The sequence below is a fragment of the Equus caballus genome, chromosome 3, assembly GCF_041296265.1.
Source record: "Equus caballus isolate H_3958 breed thoroughbred chromosome 3, TB-T2T, whole genome shotgun sequence".
Taxonomy (NCBI): Eukaryota; Metazoa; Chordata; class Mammalia; order Perissodactyla; family Equidae; genus Equus; species Equus caballus.
The window spans coordinates 19,532,338-19,548,458 of record NC_091686.1 but is presented as its reverse complement, the minus strand read 5'-3'; the positions used below and the strand labels follow the sequence as shown (position 1 = coordinate 19,548,458).

Below are 16,121 nucleotides of genomic sequence, written 5' to 3'. Positions count from 1 at the left end.
ATGTCATAGCATGTATCAGTGTTTCATTCTTTTTTATGCTAAACAATATTCCATTGAATGGATACACCACGTTTTGTTTATCCATCCATCAGTGGTTGGACATTTGGGCTGTTTCTACCTTTTGGCTATTATGGATAATGCAATTATAAATATTCGTGTATAGGTTTTTGTGTGAATGTATGTTTTCCATTCTCTTGGGTATATACTGAAGAATGGAGTTGCTAGGTCACTGGTAGCTCTAGGTTGAATTTTTTGAGGAAGAATACTGTGTTTTAAATCCACAGTACTTTGTTTATCTTGTGGCCTCAAGTATTGGCATCTGCATGGGAAAGAACCCAAACTGACAAGGATGTGGAGCAAAGGAAGTCTCAAACACTGCAGCTCCACTCCTAGTCATTACCCAGGAGACGTTCTTGCACATACGCACCAGGATATACAAACAAGGATGCTCATAGTAATACTGTTGGCCCCAAATTGGAAATAATCTAATGTCCATTGACAGCAGCTTGGATAAATACATGGTGGACTATACATCAAAGAAAATAAATGAACTACAGCTACACATAACAGCATGATGGGCCTCTCATAGTGTTGAAAGAAACAAGTCACAAAAGAATACGTGTAGTACAGTTTCATTTACATAAAGTTCCAAAACAAGTAAAACTAAACCACGGAGTTTAGAAATGCAAATGCAGGTGGAAAAACTATTAAAAAATTATTTCAACAAAAAAACAGGATATTGGTTACCTCTGGCAGGGAGCAAGGGAGATGTGTCAGGGAGGGACACAGGGAGGTCTGAGCTGCAGCCAATTTTCTAGTTCTTGTCCTGGGGGATGGACACAGTGGGGTTCACTCTGAATTATTTTAACTCTACATAGGTACTTACTGACTCACGTACTATTCTGAAAGTTCTGTTTCACAACTAAAGAACAGACAGACAGAACCCAGGTTTAGGTGTCAGGAGCACTGGATTCCAGGTCAGGTTTACCACTAAAGAGCTGTGTGACACAAGACAAATTACTTAAGCTCTCTGCCTCAACTTTTTTATCCCTAAAATGAGGATGATAATAACAACTGCCATTTATTCAGGGCTTACTATTCCTAGGCACCATGCTAAGTACTTTGACATGTTATCAGTAGTCATTGTGTGTCCCTTGGGCACAAGGAACACATAACTAAAGCCAGCTTAAGTAAAAAGTATTACAAGGATACAGAAACGGCCTACAGACCCTCAGGTCAGGGTCAGCCAGGGAACAGACTCTGGGAACTTTCTCTTGTTGCTGCTTTTCTCTCTGAAATGGTTGCATTCTTCTCTTTTGCTATAAACTGGTTGTCTTTGCATCCTGGTCCACGTGTGAGTAAATGACCACCCACAACTCCGAGGTTTGTATCTTGTCCACTCAGGACAGCAGCCAGACTGAGCCTGGAACCTCTCAGTACAAATTACAAAGCTCCTTGCGGGAAAGAGTTCTCACTGCTTTTGTTTGGATCCAGTGCCCACCCCTGATCCAATCAACTGTGGCAAAGCGGCAGAGTCATGCGAGCCAAAAGACCATGAACCAAGTGGGGACTGCGAATGGTTGGCAGTCGCCCATGGAAATCTAATGCTGTAGAGAAGGATAGCCCCAAAAAGGCAGCTCCTAGAATGGGGGCAAGGGAGAGTGGAAGGACAGACAACCCAATATCAACTGTTATTTAATCTACTGTTTACAGCAACCCATCGAGGTAATGTCTATATCCCCATTTTATAGATGAAGAGACTGAGATTCAGACAAGACCCAGTTTTTCTCAATAGCAGCACTATTGACATTTTGAGCTGAACAATACTTTGTGGTGGGGGCTGTCCAGTGCATTGTAGAATCGTTAGCAGTATCCCTGGCCTCTACCCACTGGATGCTAATGGCACTCCTCCAGTTGCGACAATCAAAAATGTCTCCATATATTGCCAAATGTCCCGTGCAGTTGACAGCCACTGACACAGGCTAAGTAAATTGCACACCCCACTCCACTAAGACAGAGACAGGATTCAAACCCAGGTCTGTTGGCTTCTAAAGCCTGTTCTCTTAGTCGCTGTCTCTCTTATGGTCCTATCTAACTTACCTACCTCATAAGGTTGTAATGAGGATATGCTGAATGTAAAAGCACCTTGAAGAGTTATGCGGGACGTAAATAAGTCTCCACATTCTTCTGATGAGCTCCCACTGCTGTGGATCCATGTGGGTGCTCAAACAGGACAGAGCTCGACATCTCTAAGAAAGTTGAATTCCCTGGACCTGGCCACCAACTAACCGCATTTCCCATTTAGTTTCGTGATGTGATTACTCTCTAAATCCTCTCCCTCGTGAAGACTGATATTCCCAGGGTCTTGCTGCCGCAAGTCCAATTCCACTCTGTGAGCTACGATTTATGGTAACTTTCCTTAGCTGGCTTTCCTCTAGTGGAGGCAAGTCTTTCTCCAGATAATTTGGTCCCCAAAACCCATAGATTCTTCCACAAACAACTGACTAAGCAAGTTACACCTCTTCCTTCCTGAACTAGAAGCCTCAACAAGCTAGGCTGCGCGAGGTTCATGGTTCCATTATTCCAAACCCAGTGGTTTCCTTGGAGAGGACCATCCCATAACTAAAATGCCTCTCTGAGAATATTGCTTGGCGAAGCCCTACATGAACAGACTCCAATCTGTTAGTTTTTATTCTGGTTTTCAATCTTTGCTGTGACTGGATTCTAAAAAATGATCAAATCCTTCATTTGTCGGGCTTTGAGGCCCTCCCATCCGAACAATAAGGGAAAACATTTTGGCTAAGGTTAGGGTGGGTTGGCCACACACTACTGACAGGAGGTCTTTACAACAATCTTCTGGAAGTTTATAAAAGCATATCCCTATAGGTTAATTTGGCTGCCTAATAAAGTGACCATGACATGTCATTCATATCCTTCCAGTCATAAAGATATAAACAGTTTGTATGGAGGTCTGGTTACAATATAATATATATGTATTCGTTTTGATGAGGAAGATTGGCTCTGAGCTAACATCTGTTGCCAGTCCTGCTCTTTTTTTCACCCCCAAACCCCAGTGCATAGTTGTATATCCTAGTTGTAAGTCCTTCTAGTTCTTCTATGTGGGATGCTGCTGCAACATGGCTTGATGAGCGGTGTGTGTGTCCGCACCCAGGGTCCAAACCAGTGAACCCTGGGCCGCCAAAGCAGAGTGTGTGAACTTAACCACTATGCCACCAGGCCAGCTCCACAACATAATATTTTTTAGTAAACTTTTTTTTATTGAAGCATAACTTAGACGCAGAAAAGTACACAAATCCTAAGTACACAACTCAATGAATTTATCCCAAAGTAAACACACTCATATAACCACCACCCAGATCAGGAAATTACCAGCATTCCAGAAGCCCCCCTCAGGCCCTCTTCCAGTCACTATCCCCACCCTCTCCCTAGACATAACCACTATAATTTTAATCTTACGACCCCCATATTTTTTATGTATCTGATGGCCCAGATAATTATCCCTGGAGGCCAGAGTTAATCAGAAGCTGAGAGGATTGTTTCCCCATGAGTCACTCCTTTAAAGATTATTTTATCAGTGAGGATGCTTCCAGCTGCAAGTAATGGAAACCCCAACTCAAAGGGCTTAAACAATAAGAAAATTTACAGCCTCCACATAAACGGAAGTCCCACTGTAGGGCGCCCTTCAGGGTTAACTGAATCAGCAGTTTGCGTCAACAAAGCCCCATGTTCTTTGCTTCTCTCCACTCAGCCGTCTTGGTTTTCATTCATTCTCAGGCCAGCAGCAGCACAGCCACAGCAGTTCTTTCTGTGACTCCTTCTTTGGAGAGGAAACTTCTTCTAGAGGTCTCATCCCACTGGTGAGAATTGGGTCACGCGTGCAACCAACCAGACCAGGGGGACGAGATTGCCGCAAGTGTCTCAGACATCATCTAGGGTGGGATGGCTGTTGAGAAATCCACTCCAGTACTCCCTACCCATGTAATAAAAATAGAAAATGTCTGGCTCAGCTCATTTATAAACATGCTTTATACTGCTAAATGGTAACAAGGGTTATAAACTGTGGAGATTTGTGGCTGAACATGCTGTTGGAGGTTCAAGGTTAGAGGTAGGTAACGCTCTGTGAGGAAAGAATAAATTGACCATGGCAAAATAAACACAGCAGCTCTCGCCCTCTCTCCTCTAAACGCCAATGATCCTTCCTCTCTGAATTGCCCGTTTGGGCACTGAGTCATAAACATATTTTTGAAAGTTATTGGGATAGTGTCTGTTAGCAGTTATGCTAAGCACAGGACACAATGTTTCAGTATACACTTAGGACAAATCCTGCCTCGTTACAAATCACATGATGGCAGGCAGTACACATGGGGCAGGACATTTATTTTTTTATTTTTTTCTATTTAAAGATTGGCACCTGGGCTAACAACTGTTGCCAATCTTCTTTTTTTTTTTTTTAAAGAGTGGCACCTGAGCTAGCAACTGTTGCCAATCCTTTTTTTTCTGCTTTACCTCCCCAACCGCCCCCCCTCCCCCCCACCCCACCCCAGCTTATCAAGCCGTGCTGTGGCAGGTATCCCACATATAAAGTAGAGGAAGATGGGCATGGATGTTAGCTCGGGGCCAGTCTTCCTCAGAAAAAAGAGGAGGATTGGCAGCAGGTGTTAGCTCAATGCTAATCGTCCTCAAAAAGAAAAAAAATCATAACGATTAGTTTTCTTGCATTACTTCTGTGATAATTCATTTTTCACTTCTAGATCTCCTATTAATTGGGATAGGTATCTCCTGGTATGAACCTCACATTTTCTATCTTTTCCTTTTGGTTTCACCTTGTGGGAGATTTCCTTGTTTTTATTTTCCAACTCTTCTATTGCTTTATTTCTGCTCTCATTTAAAAAAACCTTTATTTTGAAATACCTTTAGGCTTACAAAACTTGCAAAGATAGTAGAGTTCCCATATATTCATCACTCCACTTCCCCTAACGTTAACATCTTACATAACCAAAGTACAATTGTCAAAACTAAGAAGTTTAACGTTGCAACAACACTATTAACTACAGACTTTATTTGAATGTCACCAGTTTTTCCACTAACATCCTTTTTCTATTTCGGGATCCCACATTGCATTCAGTTGTCACGTCTCCTTTGTCTCCTCCAATCTATGACAGTTGTTCAGTCTTTCCTTGTCATTCATGACCTTGACACTTTTGACGAATACCAGTCAGTGTTTGTAGAATGTCCACCACTTTGGGTCTGTCTGATGTTTTCTCATGATTAGACTGAGGTTACGAATTGAGGGGAATACAACAGAGGCGATGTGCCTTCTCAGTGCGGCATTTCAAGGGTACATGATACCGATATGTTACTTATTACTGGTGATGTTAACCTTGATCACCTGGTTAAGGTGTTGTCTGTCACCTTTCTCCACCGTAAAATTACTGCTTTTCCCTTTGTAATTAGTAACTGCTTTAGGGGAAATACTTCGAGGAAATGTAAATATCCTGTTTCTTCTTAAGCTTTTGTCTAACTTTAGCATTCATCGGTAGCCTCAAATTTTGTAATTTCTAGAATTAATATTCTCTGAACATTACTTTTTAAATAGCATCCTATGTTTGTATTCATGTATACAATATCATCTCTCTTAAGTTATCAGGTTTTTTTCTTTTATTCTGCATTCTCTCTTCCTCTGACTTCCTTTTTCCTATTTGTTTTGGTCTCTTTTTCATGTTAAGGGTCAAAATGGTTGATAGTCCTTGGCTATCCACTCAAATTTAACTGTTAAGCAAGCAAGGCACTAAAAACCTTTTTGGATGCTTTGCATCAACAGAACTCATTGACTGAAGGATTTCACTACAGAGTGACCATGTGGAAGCTACCAAATGTCAGTATCTGTAGATCTTTTCTCTTGGACTGGTGAGTTTCTCCAGAGAGGAATCTTCCTAGCCCCTGCCTGCGGGTATAATCTTGGCTGCTGGTATTCTAGGAGCCAAGGGGGTGGGCTGGAGGGTGTCTCAGCAACTAGTATGAACTTCCATTTAATATCCATCTTCAGGTCCATACTCACCACTGCCCTCATCTCTGCCTTGTAATCACATCAAGATCCTCTCAGGTTCAACTTCTCCCAAGGTTAAACCTCCAGCTTTCATCAGAGGAGAGGGACAGTTGCCTAGCTGTGCAAAGACGTGGGGTGAGAGTGGGGAGGCGAGTTTAACTCACTGTTTACAACACTGCTTACCCTCAGAGCTAACTGGTGCTTCCCATTGCATGAGTTTTTCAGGGATCTGTGGTGTGACTTCATTGTGTTGGCTTTTCCTCCTGTAGGCATTTAAATTTGTTTTCCATACTCTTCTAGGTTTATTGGCCTTCTATCTTCCAAAAATTTCTTGAGATCTTGCATCAACTGAGGTGTACTCTCATTCACTTTGTCCTTGTGATTTATGTCTTTGTTTACTCCTTATTCTCATCATTGCGTGACTTTTGGAAGGGAGCAGAAATAAACAAGTTTGTTCAAACTGCTATGTTCAATCAGAAACCTCTTACTGTTATTTTATTTAGGGTGGTCAAAATCACTCTAAATATTAAGTATAAAGTTCTATAATACAATTTCCCATGCAGAAAAAATTCCAAATGATTTCTGTAAATACTCCATCTCAAGGAGGTGGAGCATAACTCCTTACTCCTTAAATGCGGGCTGCCCATAGTGACTTCCTTCCAGTATGGAACCGTGGGGAAGGTTCCTTCTAAAGAATAACTTCATAGTAGAGAAACCTAATGAACACTATCTCAGCCTGGTGATCAAGGTCAAAATCAGCAGTCAGAAATCATATTGATAGTATGTACCCTTGAACTGATGTGATAAAAATGGCTATTGACCTCCTGAGCCTCCCCCAACCCCAAACCCACAGCCTCAGTCCAATCACAGCAAAAATATCAAATTCAAATAGAGAGCAGCCTACATTGTACCTGACCACTACTCTTCAAAACTGTCAAGGTCATCAGCAACAAGAGTCCAAGAAACTGTCACAGTCAAGAGGAGCCTAAGGAAACATGATGACTAAATGTAATGTTGTATTTTGGAACAGAAAAGACATTAGGTAAAGACTGAGGAAATATGAATAAAGTATGCACTTTAATAATTTATCAATTTGGTTCATTAATCATAACAAATGTACCATAATAATGTAAGATGTTAATAAAAAAACTGGGTGTCAGGTTTATGGGAACCCCCTGTACTGTCTTCACAATTTTTCTGTAAATTTAAGACTGTTCTAAAAAATAAAGCTTATTAAAAATATTTCTATGAAACCAATAAACACTGACAGCTGAATCTATTTACAGATAAACAGGATCGGTCTGTGGGTGTGCAGGGGTGCAGGGGGTTTGGGGTTGTTAGTGATGCGGGCAACAATGGATGTATCTCATAATTCTACTTGGAAGTCCTAGATGGATCTTCAACAAATTTGGCTACGGTTCTTCATTCAGACACAGCACAATAATCCATACTGAATTAACTTAGTCCTTTCTTATGCCCAGCATAATGAGAGGAAACTCTGAAGGATGCAGAAGACCCTTCCTTCAAAGAGTGTATAGTCTATTAGCAGAGACACTTAAATAAAATATACACACACACAAAGTATGTGATTATAGTATCTGCCTTGGGTAATTGCTTCTCCTATGCTCTCCCTCCCTTTCAAACCTGAGGAATGGGTCCCCATGCCCTTGATGGACCAGAAGCGGACACTCTGATGCTATGTGGCCAACCACACTCTCACTTCTAGGAATTAATTCCCATTAGGTGTTTGGACTGGAAACTAACGTAGCCACTTTAATTCCTATCGGTCTTCTGATTCCCAGTCCTAGTTCCTCATGAGGTCCAGCTGTGCTTCCGACCCTTCAGTTCCCTCAGATTCTCATTCATCACTGATTCAAGACAAGTTCCTATGAAAAGTTCCTTTTACCTATGTTAGCTTAAATAGGTTTCTGTATCTTATTCTACGATAAAAATAATCAGAGTGTGTATCTTAAGTAAAGAATATTCTTCTTTCCAAAGATAATTCAACTAGCACGGAATAAAAAACCAGTTTCTGCCCTATGAGAGCTTAGGTATTTGGAGAGGCAGACCCCTTACAAAGATATTAGCAAGGCACGCATTTTAAGGTCAGACAAGTTGCAGAGGCGATAGTAGTCAGGATATGTGTCTCAGAAACCCGAGGTGACCTAGCTTAAGACAAAAAGCAAATTTATTGATTCATACATGAAAGGTCCAGAGGTAGAATATAGCCTTAAATAACAGTCAATGACGATGCTCAAACAGGACTGCCTTAGTTTACGTGGATGGTCCAGATTCTAAACAAATCAGCCTTATTTCTTCCAAATGTTTTCCAGGTCAGACCATTAGGTAAATTTTTTTACCACAATACTTAAAAATGAGGGGAAGCAAAGCTGAGATGTTGTCATTTGAGTAAAACAGAAGGCACAGTAGTTCAAGAGGGGCAAAAGGGAGGTTGTAGTAAGAGCTAAGGAAAAATCCAAAAAATTTTTTAAGAGACACAGAAGGACAAGTGGGTTAGATTGGGAGTCTTGGAAAGCTCACTTCCCTGTGCTATTCATGGTTGAGCTTCTCCCAACTTCTATCTTTATTTGTTCCTGATTAGATTTCATGGGTAATTAAATCAGACTGGGCAAGTTTGTGAGAAGATTCATTTCTATTGCAGACACCATCCTACTGTCCTGTAAGGTAGTGCCACCTCCCTTTCTGAAAAACTTAGGTGAGGAAACTAGAAAAAAGATAACGAAAGTTTAACCTTCTTTAAGGAAAAACAAAATTCAAGCACCTCGATTTTAAAATTTCTTTTCCCAGGTCCATATGGTTCTAAAGTTAATATCAATGTTTCGGTCACAGAGATTAGGACCAGGGCAAACAATACGAAACTGTTTTGACACTGGCACTGATGGATCAAAAATGCCATTTGTCACACTTGTAACAGACAGCATTTGTATCTGCATTATGTTGTGCTTCCTCCAGTGAAGTTGAACCATCTTTTCATGATATGACAATCTCAAAAGCTGGAAACGACAGTTTCCAAATCTTGCTACATGGCACGAAGTAGATTTCCATTTCTCAAACTTCCACGTGACTTGTAGAGAGAGGTTCAGAAGCGGCGAAGGTCAAGCCAATCAATTAACAATTACTTCCTATTAAAAATTACAGATTTACATATATATATTACCAGGTTAAATCTTATCCAGGATCCTAGAGTGGGTGATGGGATGGGTGAAGTTATGCAAGAACTTCCCATCTACGCTGGCTAAGGCTTTCACTAATAGTCCTCAACTCTCCATCCTTATAGGCTAACTTTTATCAAAAGTCTTTTCTAATAACAATGGTTCAAATCTAAATTCTCAATAAATCGTCTCAAGAGACTGTTTTGCAAGGGACTGAGGGGCATTTTAAATAAGTGGTTTCCACTGAAGCAATATGATTCTCTTCAACAACCAAGACTTTTCAGGGACTTCTGAGACAGCAGCTATTTTTAAGTACGAACTTACTTAAGAAAATGATTACGTTATTGATTCCATTTTATTAACCATACACAGAAACATCTAGATATGAGAATTAGTAGCAGACATATCAAGCATATTATTGGAGTACAGCTAGAGCTTAGATTTTATATGGGAACCACCACAAGTGGAAATTGAGAGTTTTAGGGCTAGATTTGAGTTTAAACTCTAGCTCTCCTCTTAGCTGTGTGGCCCCAGGCAAGTCAAGTCATTGGTAAAATTTGGATACCCCATCTACTATGTAAGGACACGCTAAGAGTCAGGATCAGAAACGTCTGTAAACTATCGAAGACACTGCCTAGCACATAGCAGACGGCACCTAAATGATAGTATTACAACTGTCCTCATGTTTCATCTGAAAGCGACTCTAGTCTCTCGTGAATGCTTCATAAAAGAATTAAGTTCTTAAAATGCTGGCATATATATGACTAAGCTGGGTGGTCCTTGAAATACACAGTATAGATATCTATTAAGCTAATTAATGTCGTTACCAATATTACCTATAATTACCAACAATTTAGTAAATTGTATTGCTATTTCTTACCTTAAATTTACATAGTTGGAATCACAATCTCCTACCTCGGGTTTTCAAGAATCAGCCAGGATTTGTCAAGTACCTGGCAAACACTCAGCATCAGGAAGAGGGCAACGATGTGAGTTATTAGGATTGAAGATTAAACACTAGATTGAAACACGAGTAATAAGAACAGGACCATCCTTTCCTGTTGGTCATCCTCAACTCATGTGATAGTAAAATAACCAAGCCCTAATGAACGCTGCCTCGTTAGCAATGTTAGAAGGCTATCAGTATGCTTTAAAGGTAATTATCAAAAGGATTTATTTCCCTTGTTTTATTAACACAGTCACTAGAATTTCAATCCCAGTGTTTAATTTTCCGTAACAATTTAGCTATTTCCAAGAAAAACAGTCATTTGAAGACTGGCATTGCAGATAACAAAATATTATCACCCCGCACTGGCTTCTCTTTACCAGACAGTTTCAGTGAAAACAGAACTCCCGACCTGTGTCCCTAGTTGCCACTTCACATCCATTAATACAGCAAAAGTCTTAATTTTTGCCTCTCACGATTATGAAATGAGCAACTCACTTCAAGGAAAGAGCAGCAGCAAGAATCCTGAAGAACCACAGAACTCCCCATCGAGTTACACTAGGCACAATATTAGCACAGACACAGGCGACTTTCACGCTTCTCAAATCTTTTCTTCCAGAACACCTGAGGATTATACAGCCAACACTTCTACTTTAAAAATAAAACAAAAACCAACTTTTCTTTTAATAACTGTAGTCAGAACAAGAAAAGGAAAACAGTATCTTTATTGTGTGTAGTTCCAACAAACATTCACTGTGTGCACATTCCAGCAGAAAGAGACAAAGATCTTTGTTCAAAATATGCTGAAATAAAATAGGTAAACAAACTCCATTATTGAATACACAAAAGGAATGTTATTATTACTCGTTCATAGTTGAGGGTGAAGTAAAAAGAAAGGACATCAATAATCACAATTACGTTCTGCCCAAATAGCAAATGTAGAGCCTAAGTGCAGGCAAAGAGCAGCTCCTAAAACTCAAGAGTAAAATGCCAGACACAGGGTAGGTAACCTGACGACTACTTCTCTGCTTCTTGGAAACTCCCTCTGAGATCACCCCAAACTGGGCTCTTTCAGAGCACAGCAGCCAAATGTGACTAAACCTCCCCATTACTTTTGTGATATTTGGCAACAGAATGAGATGGTTAAAGAAAAAAATCAATCTCTTGTTGAGACAAGACATGTCTGAATCCATTTCTCCTGGGGAAGGAAGTAATAAACATTCGTGTTCAGCATTTCAATCTCCTAAAATGGAATTTAACCAGATAGATATCACCTGAGATTTTCAACATGAGATACCATAAGTAATGACATACCTGGCCTGTAAAGAATTTTTCATTGCTTCATATCGGAACCAAATGAGCATAAACTCAATAATGATCTTATTTCACAACCTATGCATTTATGACAACTTGCTGGAAGAACTTTACAGGCTCATATTACAGGTTCCAATGAATTTTTGTTTCTGCTTAAGTTGTCTGAGAACTAAACACAATATAAACTTTGTCCCCACCGCTTTCTCGTCTTTAGAAATGTGGAAGTCATTCAGAAACCAAAACCAATTCCTGAGAGACAGGAGCTAAAGATTTGGAGGCCCAGCACGAACACCCCTATCTTGGCGGCATAAGCTCTCCCTCGTGCTCTCCTCCGGTGATCTCCAGGCGCTATGTGTACAGTAGGGGTGCAGTCGCAGTCAGTATTTCTCAGGAATAAACCACCAAACACCCCCGAGACTAGCTCTTGGGGCCGGGGTCAGCCAACAGGGACGGGCTCCACTTGCTCTCCAGAGAGGTTTTCACAACCTACTAATGTGGAGACTGTTTTTCCAGAATTCAAGGCTACCTCCTAAAACAAAAGTCCTTTTTGATGGATTTGGCTAACATACTGTATTACTTTATTGTTTAGAAAAACCTCTGCAAACTCTCATACAAGCTCTACTTGTCACCTGGCTGTTTATGGAGGCAGCAGGATAATAGTAAATGGACCCCAAAGTGGTTTTATAATACGAAGTGACATCACATCAGCATCAGATCAAAAGAAGGCCTGGGTCTTGGATGGGTTTCAGGGAAGGCAGAGACAAAGTCTGAAAGTCTACTTCTCTGGCTCTGAGTAAAAATAAGTCCAGCTATAAACAGAAAAAGACAACCAATATGAAATAGAAAAACATACTTTTTACAGTGGTTTATCTTAAAAATATCAAAAACACCAATTTTACTTAAGACTATCATTCTTTACCGTTTCTTATAAGCCAGATGTTTTCCATTCAGTTTTGGAGCCTACCAGCACACTTTTAATTGGTCCAAGTTATCTTCTGGCTTAGTTTTAGCTTGAATGCTCCCTTTCCAGCTCCTCAATACTCCTTTGTTCTTTATTTCTACTGCAAAATGGCCCCATGTAATCATGCAACCTAATTATTATAGCAATTATATACCACTTCTTATTCAAGGCAACCCTTCCTAGCCTTCAAACAGAGGAGCATCAATAGTCACACCACTTTTGTTATATAATAACCAAAGTTTTTTTTCAATAAATTGTCTTGAAGTGGCATCTTATAATACACACAAAACATTTTCTAAAGGTAAAAGTTTGACTATCACCATATCTGATACATAAAAGTCAGTCAGAAATCCCCTAAAATTACTCCATAATGTCACATTCAAATGTGCAAATACAAGGTTAATATTATTTTGATGAATTCTAAATTCACTCAACTGCTAAATCACAGGATACAAGACCTGGGTTGAACTTTTTCTTAAATAGTTTGCATGGGCAGACACTGGTTTGCTGGGCAGTTTCCCATCTTGTCAAGTCGCTGGCAAGCTGGAAGCGGGGAGGAAATACTGAGCAGTGCCCGTGGTCCTTCTGGAGTGAAGCTGCTCCCTGCTGCACATGACAACCGCTCACAAGCAGAATGGTAATCCTCAAAGGATGGGGAGAAAAATCACCACAAACAGCTCTTGGCAGAAAACAGCCAGGACACTGAGGTCTCCTCAGGTGCTTCCACAGGAAAAAAAAAAGTAAAGTCAAATATGCCAGAGAAATTCCTGAGCCAAGAAGAAATAGTAACATAATTTTAAATAATAAGCTACTCATCAATGAAACACATCCGAGAAAAAAAACTCCGAGTTTTTTATTCTCATGGAAAAACAACAAAACCACAGCAGAATAGTAAATGGACCCCAAAGTGGTTTTTATAATACAAAGTGACATCACATCAGCAGGAGATCAAAAGAAGGCCTGGGTCTAGGATGGGTTTCACGGACGGCAGAGACAAAGTTGGAGCCACAGAGATAAAATACAGATGAAATGCAACACATTCTCTCGTCACAGTCTCCCCCTCTCAAATGCCGCTTTAGTGTGGAGGGTATTTTACTGGAGCAAACAAAAGATCAAATATTGTATCTTTGATCAATTTGAAGTCTCTTAATTTTGCAAAATGGGGAATAAAAAATTTGCTAATCAATAAACAAAAAAGCAGCAAAAATCTATGGTAAAGCACTACAGATATAATTGTGAATTTATATTTTACCAGTAAAAGATGGTTGGGGGGGAAGACGGCGAGAAACTGGTAACAAACAAAAGCAAAGGATGAAATCTTTGGTGCTTTCTCTAAAGCACTACTTTTCACAAGAAAGATTACTACGAATTTGCCCCATCACCTCAATTCACCTCTCCCTTTCCCTGTTTCTCTCTACTCCCCAGAAATAAAAGGGAAGCATGCTTCTGTCCAGCACCACTTGGTGGACCCACGGGGTGGCAAGAGCTACCTGCCACACTCGCTTGGGAGGGCAAGGTTGATCACATGGTTCTTTCCAATTTTAACAAATAGAAACAAGGAAGACCATTTGGCGGCTGTGTTTTAAGTCTTGGGTGTGCACCTTGACTTCATCAATTTAAACCCCTTATGATAAACAATAGAATTAAGTCAGAATTTTTTTTTTTAATTTACTTAAAAGAAAAATGGAAAAAGAAAAGCTTCAAAAGCAGAGCAGGCTGCCCTGTTAAGAATGTCTGATGTGCAATCAAAGTATTGGAAAGCAGGCATTTTTACCAAAGGGCAATGTCACTAGGACATATGGATTGTAATTATAAAAGACAGTTATGAAATGCAAAGGCGTTCGTGGAAACCAGTGGAGAGAGGAAACAGTGGCAAGGACACAGAACAATGGGCAGGTGCTTTGGGAGGAAGGCTCTGAGAGATGAAGGACACTGGCCCCGGCTCTGAGGTGGATGTGTGGCCAACCGTCTGGGCTCCAAGGGGGAAGAATAAAACTGGCAGGATTCGGGAAGAGGGCACCACTGCAGCCTCCAAACAAGTCTCTAGTTTCCACTTCCACGTGTGTATGCTTCCGGCCTCCACCACGGCCTCCTCAGGAGGATGTGCTTTCCGACGTGCAGTAACGATACAGGAAACCTACGAGAACGGCGCCGACGACGGGGAAAAGCCAATATATCCAGCAACTAGAAGCGGGGGAAACAGCAGCAAAATCATCAACATTTTATCCCAAATGTTCGCTATCCTTCAACATTCACATTTTCATATTTTTATGAGCAGAGTTCTGATTTATTTTGGGAAATTTAACTGCTTTTATCACAGTAGGTGGAAACAACAACTAGTTGGATTGGAGTGACAATATTTAATCAATTTTAAAAAGATTCAAAACAGAATGTATAGTGTGATACCAAAAAAAGATATATATGTATATACACACCTCCACGCGCATTTTTACAAACCCATTTCTGGGTTCTGGGATTATGGCTATTCACATTTTTCTTCTTTGTGCTTTGTTTTTCAAATATTTTACAATTAACATTTTTTTAAACAGGAAAAAGCCATCATTTTATATATATAATTATAAATTTAGAAGCAATAACATCTAATACAACTATTGGCCATATTATTTCTGTCTCACATGTATTTTTTTAAATTTAATCCTCACAACAACTCTACAAAATAGGTACTACTATTATTCTCATTTTAGACATAGGAAATGCAAGCTTTGCACCTAAAATCACAAAGTGAAGCAAGTCGAGTGGTTCCAAACCCATCCCCTTAATCTCTGCTTAACAAGGATATACACACACACAGAACACATTGATAGTTCTAATAAAGTAAATGGCAGGTGGCTTCAAAAGTCCTGTAAGTAAGAGACTTTCCTCAGGAGTTTGAGGGCAGTCACCATGGCCCTAAAACAATTCTTCTTCTCAAACAGCGCTTATTAGCACTGCTAGTTCCAAGGTGTCATTGTTCCACGATGCAAGTGACCTGCCTGTCCCTCTACTTAAGACAAATGCAGTCTTGATATTAAAAGACTTTGAAGCCAATAAAACCAGCTGAGGTTCAATAATAAAAATGATTCTTTTTGCCTAAACATGCCTAGCAGTTTGTACACTTAAATATGGCAAAAAGCTGCTCCGGACAAGTTTAGAATGTCTGCCAGGTACCTTTGTTTAAAAAAACAAGCAAGCTGGCATGTACGTGAGCAATATGGCACACAAGAACTTTGAAGAAATCTCCCCCGAAGAATAATGAATTCAGATATCTTGGAGAGCAACCACAAGAGACAAAAGAGCTCAAAAGTAGGGTTCTTAAGAAAACACTAAAGAAGAGAAATTCTTCAGTACAAAACACTGAGAATGGCTGACCGTCAATCCTCAAATAATCCTTCACAGTACTGGACTGCCACTGAGAACAGAACCAGAGGAGATGCATTTATACTGTGCCAAAGGAGGCTCAGGATCAACATAACTCCCGGGCCATAGACAGAACTTCCTCTTGGAGATTCTCAGGTTATTGCATGCAGACGTGATTCACTTATTTTATTGCTTTGTAGTATTCCACTGTATGAATACACCAGAATGAATTCATTCATTTTATTAATGACTGGTTATGTGGGTTGTTTCCAATATTTTAATATCTTGAGTAACGTTGCTATG

At 40.1% G+C, this 16,121-nt stretch overlaps 1 protein-coding gene across 2 annotated transcripts in view; it reads right to left on the bottom strand.

Annotated features, from left to right (window-relative positions):
• Positions 1–10,892: 10,892 nt before the first annotated feature.
• The window catches only part of CYB5B (cytochrome b5 type B), a 33,850-nt gene continuing 28,621 nt past the window's right edge, over positions 10,893–16,121 (bottom strand). For both annotated transcript variants that reach the window (XM_001497281.5, XM_005608367.4), the window contains one exon: positions 10,893–14,645. In XM_001497281.5, coding sequence (XP_001497331.2) covers positions 14,555–14,645 — 91 coding nt within the window. In that variant the 3' untranslated portion in view covers positions 10,893–14,554. The remainder of the gene's footprint in view (positions 14,646–16,121) is intronic.